This window comes from Vombatus ursinus, unplaced genomic scaffold (genome assembly GCF_900497805.2).
Source record: "Vombatus ursinus unplaced genomic scaffold, bare-nosed wombat genome assembly UNPS02014802.1, whole genome shotgun sequence".
NCBI lineage: Eukaryota > Metazoa > Chordata > Mammalia > Diprotodontia > Vombatidae > Vombatus > Vombatus ursinus.
Window position 1 is genome coordinate 26258052 of NW_020954580.1, and position 12833 is coordinate 26270884.

The 12833-nt window shown below is 41.2% G+C and overlaps 1 protein-coding gene across 1 annotated transcript in view; it reads right to left on the bottom strand.

The window, feature by feature from the left end:
- Positions 1-8078, bottom strand: part of COG3 (component of oligomeric golgi complex 3) — a 72309-nt gene extending 64231 nt beyond the window's left edge. Inside the window, 4 exon segments of the mRNA XM_027873700.1 lie at positions 7682-7900; positions 7902-7969; positions 7972-8020; positions 8022-8078. Coding sequence (XP_027729501.1) covers positions 7682-7900; positions 7902-7969; positions 7972-8020; positions 8022-8078 — 393 coding nt within the window.
- Positions 8079-12833: the final 4755 nt, after the last annotated feature.

The window sequence follows — 12833 nt, forward strand, 5'->3', positions numbered from 1 at the left end:
AACTATCAAATGTATGGTGGTACTGCCATATAAAAAGAAGTTTAAGACGACCGGGGCTTTTAAGTGTAGAAAGATGAAAGCTGAACTAGGATACAGTCAATGTTTATATTATAAAAGTACAGACAGGGTTGTTTCAGCAGCCAGAAAGCTTCCACAGCCCATAGGGCCTACCCCACAGGCTTCTTCCTTCAACTCAACTCAATTACATTTAACAGAGCATTTCTTCTCTTTCTCCTGCTACCATTAGCCTAAACTTTATCCATGAAGAGACGAGAGAAGGGGGAAAAACCCCACCCAAGGAAGTCACTGACATTCATGTAAAGGAGCTGTTCCCAGACTCCCAGATACTTATTCTCACAAGAGTGAACACAATAGGGGCACCATTAAAGCTTGAAAGACATTAGCTTAGATCAAATAAAGAAAAACATAATTTTATCTGTCAAGTTAGAAAACCGTGAATTCACTAGCCAAAAACTCACACAAACTGAAAATATAAATACTGTAACTTCAAAAAAAAAGTTTAAATAAATTCATAATAGGTTGTGAAGGGAAATTAAGATTTGAGGGAATAGGGGACTGATATGGCTGGAGGTAAAGATCATCAGACTCAAGTCCAAAGATCCAAGCTCAAGTCCTGGCTAAAACACTTTCTAGCTGAGTATCTCTGAGCAAGTCACTTAACTTTTCCCAGCCCTGATTCATCATCTACAAAATAAGGATAATAAAAATAACCTCAAAGATTGTTAAGACGAAAGCTCTCTATGAACTAAATGTGGAATACTAAATACTAAAAATAGAAACTAAATACCAAATGTGAACTATTATTATTCATTAACATCTAAATGATGAATTTAGGAAGGTTACATATTAAGTGTTGTGACCCGTTACCTCCAATAAACCTACTTCCAAAGAGCATCCAAGGGGCAGCTAGGTGGCCCAGTGGACAGAGCTCCAACCTTGGAGTCAGGAGAACCTGAGCTCAAATCTGGCCTCAGACACTTGACACTTACTAGCTGTGTGACCCTGGGCAAGTCACTTGACTCCAACTGCCTCACCAAAAAAAAAATAAAAACAAAAACAAAAAACCAACAACACAAAGAGCATCCAAAAAGTCAATAAAAGCAAATAAAGCATTAAAAATGTCATTAAAAACTTTCAATAAATTTTTCATCAACCTATGAAGAATTATAACACAATGATGTACTCTGTACAACAAGGGCAAATGAGTCAAAATGTAGCATGAGGAATTTGGGCTGGATTCAAGAAAACATCTTTGACAGTAAGAAATTAATAAAGAAATTGAAATCTCCAGTTTTGCATGTCTACCTCCTCCATGACTTTCTGACCCACGCCTTTCCTTTTCCCTCAGGAGGACCCAAACTGACTTTCTCATCTTCCTCAAAAGAAAAAACAAATCTGCTGTTCCTCCCAGTTTCCTTATTTGTATTTTGACATCACTACCCTCGCAGTCACCAAGACTCACAATGTTCCAGTCCATTTTACTCCCTAACTTCTCCCATCTGTCCTCTTCTCTCTATTCATACTAGAAACCACCTAGTTTAGGCCCTTGCTGCCTCTCCACCCCCCCCATCCCCAATGTTTGGATAACCTCTCCCTGCCTCCCTTCCTGGCCCCACTCTCAGGTCTACCCAAGTCACTGCCCTACTCAAAAGCCGCCAATGCCTCTACCTGATTATTCTGTCTTTCAAAGTCATTTATAATATGGTCCCAACTATCTTTTTCTTTTTTTGTCTTTTTTTTTTTTTTTGGTGAAGCAACTGGAGTTAAGTGACTTGCCCAGGGTCCCATAGCTATTAAGTGTCAAGTGTCTGAAGCCGGATTTGAACTCAGGACCTCTCGACTCCAAGGCCGGAGCTCTATCCACTGCGTCACCTAACTGCCCCTGGTCTCAACTATCTTTCCAGCCTCTTTTTTTTTTTTTAAGCACATCTTCCCTTCAAACATCCTGGAATTTTTCTTGCCCTCTCTAGCCTCTGTACATTCACACAGACTGTCCCCTATTCCCGGAATGCATTCCCTCCACATCTATCTCTCCTGTTGACATCCTACACTTCCTTCAAGGCCTAGCTCAGATAGCACTCCTCCTCCTTTCCCTGCTCCCATGCCCCCCTAAACCTCACACCATTCCCCATCAAAGTGTTCTCTCCATTCCCAATTTTCTTAGAATATTTTGTCTGGTTCTCTTCTTTGTCTCAATAATATTTATTTTGTGTTTATAGTTTTATCTTCATCTTATCCCCCAATGTAAGCTTCATCTTGTGCCCCTAATGTCTAGAAGTAGATTACCAAAGACATCTGTAACTAGAAAAGATGGACTAATCACGTAGTAAGACTGAAGGATGAAAGATACATACTCCATCTGTTGCATCTGAATCCACAAAATATTAAAAGAACCAGAGGAAAGTCTCTAGTGCATCTGGTAGGTCCTCCACAGAGGACTTATAGAAAAACATGAATAAAGATCATACAAGAGGAAAAAGCACAGATGGCTTACAATCTGCTCTGCTCTGGGAAGAACACATAATGACGAGATCTTCTACCCAAAAGCATCCCTGGTGCCCAGTACAGCACCTTCCTTGACCGCAGCAGGCACCTAATAAGGTTCGTGAATTGAATTCAAAAGTTTCAGGTGCTATTTTAATATTTTATTGATCGCTCATTGAGATAACTACAAAGAAAACTGACTTCTCTATTATGGCTCGGGTATAAGTAACCAGTCTACACACGCTGTGCCACTGATGTTCTCTGGAGAATATATAATTCTATTCTAAGACAATAGCTTCATTTAAAGAAGGAAGCAATTATTTAAAAAAGTTAATAATTTTATGATATGTACAAACTGGTACTACTTGTTATACAGCCAGCCTCCCAGTTCAGAAACAATGCAGGAAGTATTTTAACCTTATGAAAATTCTATTTTAAAATGGTATAAAGCCCACTGGGATACACCTGTTAATTGTAGCAAAAATCAAAACTTAATTATTCAGAAGCCTATTTTCAGCATCAATGCTAAAGGTAGCACATGAATCAAAATGCAATTCCAAAGGATTCCATACATCATACACACACACACACACACACACACACACATACACACACATATATACACACACACACATATGTGTGTGTGCATGCAATCTTTCTCTATGGGAATCACTTAACTGAGGACAACGTGCGCTGTGGAAGTTGAACCTACAGATTTTCCCCACAAAGGTTCTTGGGTGAAAAAACGACAAACCCTCAGTGTTAGTGTTACAGATTTACAACCAGCAAGGCTCATTCTACCAAGGGAAATTCACTAACTTGAGACCATTTTCAAATGAATGAAAAGTACTAAAATAATAACTGACATTTACAAAGTTCGCAAAGGGCTTCACAGGCATTATCTCACTGGAGACTCAAAAGAACTCTGTGAGGTACAGGTACTACAGATACTACCCCCTTTTACAGATGAGGAAACTGCATCTTAGAGGTTAAATGGCCTGTTGATGGATTTTCCGGACTTCAAGTACAGCATTCTCTATCCATTACATCTTTCAAGCTGGATAGGCTTGAAGGGTTGGAGGAAAATTTAAACATACTGTGTGCTACCAAGTGTGCTATAGGTTCCATTATTGTAAGTCTCCCTTGCTACCCTCATGAGGAAGTAACTTACATTTAATCAAATGACCGGCTTAAAGCACTTTGCAAACTTTAAATTGCTGTATGTAAATGAGCCACTTTTAATATAACACTACATAAACTGTAAAACCCTGTTATATACAACCTCTCGTTCGTTCCTCACAACAGTCCTGTGCGATAGGTAGTACAAGTGTTCATTAGGGTTCAGAAAGGATTCCTTTGCCGGTTTATGCAGCTCAGTAAGGTACTTGGCCAGGGCATGAACCTCTACCCCCCAGTCCAGCAATCTTTCTTATGGCATGTGACAGTAGGGAAAAAAAAAAGGCTTACTTCTATATCCTGGTTCAGGAACAAAGAGGCAAAACCAGACATAAAATGCAAGGCATCCGAGAGCAACAGGCCACTTTCTCAAACTTTCTACCAGTTCACATCAGGGTATGACAGCCAAAAGGAGAAAGAAGGGCCTGCCTGCTTCATCATTTACTTGGTAGCTATACTTCACAGCTGGCATCTTCTTTACCAGGGCACTGGAAGGTGGACAGAGGAACAAAATGTTCACCTGCTTTTCCCAGGCCGAGCCTGACAAAGTATGGGAAGATTTTTTTTTTTCACAGTCACTAAAATTTGAGGACAGGTTCCAGGAAGCAAAGCTACCAAATTCTAATTTGCCAGTGGCATTCAAGATCTTTAAAAAAAAAAAATTTTAATTTTTTTAAATGAGTGACATCAAAAGTGACAAATGTTTATAAATAGCATTTTTACTTGTAAGTCATCATATGTAAGGCTAAAATATTAATTTCACCCTATGTGTAAAAAACTGTCCCTTTTTCTTATTTTTATAAACTACAAAAACATGCTCAGTCAATAAGGTTAATAATGTGAAGCCCTCAAAGTGAGAATCCACATTATTTAATGGTTTATCATTAAGTCACATCAACAAATTTATTTGCTTTGAAATAGACTACATAATAATGATTTTCAGCACTATACAATTATACTGCCTTCATACCTTGTCTAATCAGTAAATTATCATATTAATTCAACATGTTCAATTTTAATCTTCCCTATCATTTCCCAACACTCACTACCTTACAGGATCCTACGGGAAAATGAATGACATTTACCAGAGGAATATATGAAAACCTAGAGAGGGATTTCCTACAGCAAAATACCCCCAAATAATCTTGCCAGCATCCCAGAAGAAAAACGTGAGCAGTGTTATCACCCTTTGTTCCACCATTAGGAATCTCAAAACATGTAAACTCAGGGAATTAACCAAGGAGAGAAAGGGAGGATTCAGTGGCAAGAATACAGGCAAGCACCAAGCAGGCCCCAGTGGTATAGCAAGTGTCCTAAAGAAAGAGGGGAAAAACCTCTGCCACTAGAGAGCTATGCACTGGGCTGTAGGGGGTATTATCTATGTGAGCTCGTATTTGTGCACAAGGCACTTTCTTCACAACACTCCTGTCAAGTAGTTAATTCCGAGTGTCATCCACTATCCGGCCAGTCAAATCCTCAACAAGACATAGGTGTCCTCCCACACTCTCCATATCCAATTAGTTGTCAAGTCTTGTCAGTGTAACTCCACAACATCCCCGGCATCAGACACCTTCTCTGCTCTCAAAGAACCTGAGTTCACTGGCACTGTAATAGCTTCCGAATTGGTCTCCCTGCTTCCCTTCTCACCTTTCTCCAAACCGACAGTTAAACTATTTCGTAAAGAACAGGTCTGATCACATAAACTCCTCTGCTAGAGAATTTTCAGTGTTGCTTGCCTCTAGAATGAGATGCGAACGTCTCTATTTCACTTTAAAATGCTTCTCAATCTGGCACCAGACTAGCACACTACTCCCCTTCACACATTCTGCATTCTGGCCAAACTGGCCCACTTTCATAGGCTCCTTACCCAATCTCTCTGTCTCCCCTCTCCGTGCCTTTGCACAGTGTATCCCTCAAGGCCCAAAGGCATTCCTCTCCTCTCCTCTCCTCTCCTCTCCTCACCATCGGCTCTTAGATTCTCCAGCTTCCTTCATGGCTCAGGATCAAATTCCACCTCCTACAGATAGCTTCCTGATCACCACAGTTGTTGGTGCCCTCCCCCTTGAAAGAAGGTGCTTTGTATTTGCTTTGTGTGTAGTTTTTATTTCCTCTTCTGAATAAATTTGCCCCATTAGAATGTAACCTCCTTGACTGCTGGGACTGTTTAGAAGTCTTTGTAACTCCGTGGGCTAGTACAGAACCTGGCACATTAACACTTAACAAGGCTAAGAAGTAAATTAATTTTACAGATGAGGAAGGAGGTTCTCAGAGGGTCAGTGACTTGCCCAAGGGTCCCCCAGCCAAGGGGTTCTAGCAAGGGTTCTAACCCAGATCTCTTAAGTCCAAGTTCAAAGCTCTTTACACTACACCACACTGCTACAGTACACCACTATGAAACTACATACTAAAGTTCTCTAGTTTTGTGACTTATCTCTCCACCCTTCCTCACAACTACTAGACCCCAATGCTACAGTCTTACCTACATGTCTTCCAGTAAATCAACAAACATTTATTAAGACTTACTATATCATGTCAACAAACACTTATTAAACACCTACTATGTGCCAGGCACTATGCTAAGCACTTTACAAATATTATTTCATTTATCCTTCACAACAACTGGGAGGAAAGTGCTATTGTTATCTCCATTTTACAGTTGAGGAAACTGAGGTAAACAGGTTAAATGTGCCCAGGCTCACAGCTACTTAAGTGTCTGAAATCAAATCTGAACTGGGGTCTTCAGGTTTTCTTAACTCCAAGCCCAGCTCTCTTTCCACTCTACCATCTAGTTGTCTTTTATTGTTTCCAAAGCACTACATAAATGCGAGTTATTATCATTCTTATACCAGGACACATAAGTGAGGTAGTAGCAGGTAGCCATTCTGTAATTGGGAGGCCGTGTACTGGAGATAATCTTAGAGGGAAAGCTAGATTAGGCTAGAAAAGGCTTCTTGCAGAAGATGGGACCTTAGCAGAGACTTAAAGGAAGCTGGGGAAGGGAAGGGGGTGATCAGGAGAGCAAGAATTTCAGGAATGGAGGACAGTCAGTGTAAATGCCCAGGGTTATGAGACGGAAGTGTAGTGTTCAAGGAACATTGAGGAGGCCAGTGTCACTGATCTTGTACTCTGAGGGGAGTAAATTGCAAAAAGACTAGAAAAGTAGAAAGGGCTTGAAATAGGGCTTGAAAAGCCACACAGAAGATTTTCTGATTCTGGAAAGAATAGGGAGCCAGGAGAGTTTATTTAAGGGAGGGAGTAACACAGTCAGACCTGTACTTTAGGAACATAAATTTAATAGTGTAGTAGAGGATAGGCTGGGGTTGCAGATGTGAGGCAGGAAAAGCAACTGGCAGGCTACTGCAGTAGTACAGGTAACCTATCAGGAATGTCAGGAGAGGAGATAAACATGTTGCAAAGACAGAAACACCAGAACTTGAGAATGACTGGCTAGGGGAGGGAAAGAGGGCGACAGGCAGATGACAAGTGGTACCTTCTACAGTGTGATGGGCGTCAGGAGGAGGAGGGATGAGGGGATGAGATAGGGGGCCAGGTGGGCCAGCTCTGGCTCCTCTCTACCATCACCTAGTCTAAGGGGGAGGCCACAGGTGAATGCAGGAGAGGGAGATGGGGGGATGAGGTAGGGAGTCAGGTGGGCCAGCTCTGGCTCCTCTCCACCATCACCTAAAGGGGGAGACCACAGGTGATGGGGGAGGGGGCCGCTGGCACAACGGCGGAGGCTGGGATTTGACCTAACAGAGGGCAGCAAGAAGCCTGCAAAGACCCGGGGCCAGAGGGGAGAAGGGCCCTGCACCGAGGAGGGGCTTCCTCAGGGCAGCCGGGCCCGAGGCCTTCCAGCCGAGACGTCCCAGCCTCCGGTGTCCACAAAGGCCGGGCCGCGGCCTAACTGCCCGGGCAGGGGCTGCCAGCGTGGCCGTGGAAGGGCACTGAGGCTACGCGGGAGGGAGTCAGCCCCGGCCCGGCCTGGCCCAGTCGCTCTCACCTCGGCCGGCACTGGCAGGTTCTCCGCCGCCGCCTTCAGCTCCAGCACCGAGTCCGTCTGACGGTCAGTGAGAGGCGCCGCGGGGTTGGGTCTCCGGTCCCACAGGGCGAGCTTCTCGCGGGTGTCCCGGTCCCCCGCCGCCGCCTCCGGCAGCAGCAGCACCTCCGCCATCGCCGCCGCCGCCGCCGCCGCCGGGGCCCAGAGCAGCCACAGCAGCCGCAGCAGCCGCGGGCAGCCGGGGAGCCGGGGAGCCGGGGGTACGTACTGGGGGGCGGGCACTTCCGGGAGTCCGGGGGCTTCCAGCACAGCAGCGGAGCGGCTGGGGGCGGGGAGGAACACCCTGGCCCCGGAAACGCTTCCGAGCGAGAGGGGGCGGGGCGCGGAGGAGGGCAAACATGGACGTGCCTTTAAATCCGGGCACCAGCATTTCCGTTTGGGTCAGAAGTAAGGCGAGCGCCAGGCTGAACCGGAAGTAATCCCACCCCGACTACCAGCCCCTTCTTCAATATCAATAACTTTATTGGGGGACTTGTTTGAGTCACTTAACACTGGAGACTATTAGCAGATCTCGCCAGCAGGGGGCTTCCTGAGCCCCGGCACGCCCCTAGGGCTCCACCACCGTGGGGTTGCGGGTTCAGTCCTTGATAACCCGCGTTCGAGCTTACCATATCACAACATACATTATGATATATTATACATGTATAATATGCTTAATATATCATCTCGTATATTGTCATAAATACGTAAATTATATGCTTAATATGTCATATTTTATAAACACATGTACATTTACTATATCATCTAATATCTTGTCATGAATACATGTTTAATATATCATAACATTGTTATAAATACATGCATAAAATGTTTAATATATCATCAGTATACTGTCATAAATACATTTATAGTATGCTTAATGTATCAATGTATATTGTTATAAATACATTTATAATATGCTTAATATGTCATAATGTAGATCATTATAAATACGTTTCTAGTTTATTCAATACATCATTTGATATTGTTATAATGCATGTATGATATGCTTAACATATCATCCTGTATATTGTCATAAATACATATGTGATATGATCATGTCATTATAAACACATGTATATTTACTAGATAATATATTGTCAAAATGCATGTATGTGTTTAATATATCATAACATATAGATACATATATTAAATGTTTAATATATCATCACATATATTGTCACAAATATATTTATAGTATGCTTAATGTACCAATGTATATCATAAATACATTTATAATATGCTTAACATATAATAATGTGGATCATTTTAAATAAGTTCTAATCTATTTAATATTAAAAATACATGTATATGTTTGCAACATAACATTGTCAATACATGTATGCTTGATTCATATATAACATGTTATAAATACACTCATGATATGTATCATAAAGTTATTCTAGATATATTTATAATATATTTGATATAACAAATCCTATTATAAACATATTTATAGTACATGTAATATCCCATAAAATATATTGTAAGTACATTATAATATCATAATATAATATCAAAAATATAGATGTATTTATTATATTTGATATATGAAATGTGTTCTTATAAATACATCTATAGTATATTTAGGTGATACAATATTATTATAAATACATTTATAATATATTTAATATACCATAAAATAATTATAAATATATTTAAAACATATGGGGTATGTTTATAAAGTAACTTCATATTATAAAATTATTCAACTTGACCACCTTGTTCCATCCCATCTAGTCCCAAGACCTATTCCCAAGAGTCAATTTTTTAACCCTGAAGCAAAGAGCTTTGCCTATCTATAGTTGTTACCAGAAAGTTCCTCTACCCTGAACATACATTAGGTGCCTACAGAAGCCAATCGTAGTGAGCTTAAGGTATTAACTATATATGACATAAACAAATAAACCAACAAAATGGACCATCATTGAAATTATATTATTGAAATTATATTAATTCTGTGTAGCATTTAACCATTTTTTTAAAAATAGCCACCATTTATCTCCATCTAATCCAGACCGACAAAAATCCTTTTTGTTTCAAGCCAGCCTAAATCCAGGCTTAGTCTGTTTTCCTCTAAACACTATTTTGCTAAATCTTTTAAAATATTTTCAACATCTGGTAAAACACAATGCTAATGGGATACAACTCCCCTACTGGGATGTTAGGAAAGTGTATATAAAGGCAGAATGCCTAATCATCCTCTTTGTAGTGAACTTAAGTGGGGGCTCCCTCACTCAAACTGTGTTTGAAAGGAAGGGGAAGGGGTGGGAAAGGAATAAAGATCCTTTGGGGGTCTTTGTGTAAATAAAAGGCAGATGCATAACTAGCAATTTTTTGCGCCCAATAGTTTCAGCTTCCATTCCCAAGCTTAGCAGCTACATCTGGCAGTGAGGACAAGGAATATCTCCACCCTTTTACAATTAGTCCCCTCCACCACTACCACCCCGATGAGTTGGTTTTTTTTGTTTTTTTGTTTTACTGCTCATATGCAATACCCATGCAAAGCAGCCCGGAAATCTGATTTGAGTCTTTGAGTTTTTTGTGTTGTAAGCCCTTGAGGTTAGGAAACATGGATCCCATTCCTCTGACCTGCCATGACCTTTTATAGCCTTTCCTGATCTACCAAATCTGCCATTGGACATTAGCAGCTGTGGAAGAGAAGTAAGCATAAACGTGCTTAGAAACGTGTTTCGTTTTATCCTCCAAGTTTCTATGATTCTTCATTATAAAAATTGCAGATGACTTCATTCCAGCATTGCAGGTGCTTTGGCACAATTAACCCAACTCCTACTTGCTTTGATAAGTTGAATCCCCCAGAATTAGGCTACTATAACCCCTCAGGGCTCCAGGGGTACCCCTGAGGAATCTGGGAGATAGCTTTCTAGTTCTATGTAACTCATTAAACCCCCACCAGTGTACTGCCCCTCAAAATTAAGGATGGATTATTATTTAGTCAGCCAGATTTAAGTACCTTTTAGGCTAGGATATTTTTATCAAGGCAGTATAGTTAAAAAAAAAAAAAGGTTTGGCACAAAACAGTATCCTAAAAGTCTGTGACACAGTCTCCTACCAGTCCATAGAGTCCAGGGCTGAGTGGGCTCAAACTTAGAACACGTAGCAAAGAGGTAACTCACAACTCCTAGTTGCTGAAAGCCATTTTTTTCCCTTGATTGGGTGAGGTATTCTGGAAGTTTCCCTTAGGCATAGTGTCTGGGCACTTTTGTGGAGTCTTGAAACTGAATCCAATCTGTCCTCAGATCCCAATGTAGAGAAGGCAGGCAACTGATCCAAGAATGCTTGGAGGAAAGAGGAAAAAGTCCAAAATCTTCCGTAGACTGTGAAACTCACATGATCCTCCTCTGGCCAAAAGGAGGAAAATGAGGAGACTTACAGCTGAAACCTTGCTTTCCTTCCTTCCACTCTCATGGTCCCTTCTCAGGGATTTTGCTGAAGTGCTAAACTCCAATCTTTGGAATTATCCAGTTTTTAAATTAGTTTGATATTTTATAGATGACCCCTAGGTAATTTTAGTCATCCCTAAGGTATGACTATGTTTCCTCAGCCTAACCAAATACCTTTCCTAAGCAAAGTCACTCCAGTTCATCCAAGGCATTCTCTATTTTAATCTCAGGTTTTGGTTCGGTAGCAGAGACTGATCTGTACCTCATTCAGGTTTCAGGGCATCCTCACACTTTACGGGTGAGAAGACTTAACTGACTAGCTCAATCTATCCTACTCTTCTATAAAGAAAAAGAGCACCTCCCCTTTTATACTTTACCCGTACTTAGGCAATAACAATGTGCTTACAGGATATGAGAGAATCATCAAAACAAGGCCTTGCAAGAAATTAATATTAGCTAATCTTTTAACCAAACCAGAATAAGAAAAACACATATATAATATTCCTAAACTACTTGCTTCCCATCTCAGTCCCAGTACTCTACCAAACTTAACAATTTCAGTTTCAAATTCTTTAGCCATAGTTTCTAGCTTGGTTTGAATTTTATTAGATTGGTGATAAATATAATAAATTTTATCCAGGAATATTTTTAAATGATTAGCATGTTTTATTTCAGATATTGACTCATCAAGCAATCATTGTAACAGTGTCAAATGATGTTCTTCAGGACAATTTTTCTTTTGAGGCAATTGGGGTTAAGTGATTTACCCAGAGTCATACAGCTAGTAAGTGTTATGTGTCTGAGGCCGGATTTGAACTTAGGTTCTCCTGACTCCAGGGCCGGTGCTCTATCCACTGTGCCACCTACCTGCCCCTTTAGAACAATTTTCTAACAATTTTGTAGCTTCTCCAGCCTTTCTTCCCAGCATTGTAATAACAGCCTCAGAATAAGATGCAATTAAATTCCTTTTCAAATATCCATTAAGGCCACAATCATTTGATGTAGACAAAAATGTATTAAAAATACACTCTGCTGTGGTTGGCACCAATTATTTTAAAATGACGTGTAACAGCCTCAGACACTTACTAACTGTGTGACTCTGGGCAAGTCACTTAACCCGGATTGCCATATACATATATCTGTCTATATATATGTATGTATATACACACATGAACACATACATACACATACACATAAACACACACATACACACACATATGTGTGTATGTGTATGTATGTGTATGTGTAGAGTGTAGGGTATGGTCAAGGAGGACTAGCACCTCTGGAGTGGAGGCTCTTTCCACCCTTGGTGTCCACCTGTTCCACCTAACTCTCACCTGTGATTCCAAGAAGCTATAGCATGCTCAGCGGCTACATTCTGATATACCGTTTCAGCAGATGGGCTAAACCAGGTCAGGGGTAACCAAGGGGTGTCTAACCCATTGGTGAGTTAGGGGGGTGTCTACCCCTAAGCATGTGAAGACTGCCCCTGCTGGAATGGGTGGAAGAGAACAATTTGTTCCAACGGCCATGAAGGCAGCTAAAGCAGGGGCTGTGGAGCACTTAGAGCTGGGTTAGGCATTGAAGATGCTAAGGTCATCCGCTGCATCTTGAGCTATCACCAGTCATCTTGATTCTGTCCTGCCACCCGACCGTGATGACTCTGGAGGAGAGAGTGAGGCGGAGGACTTCGTACAACTCTGCCTCGCTGA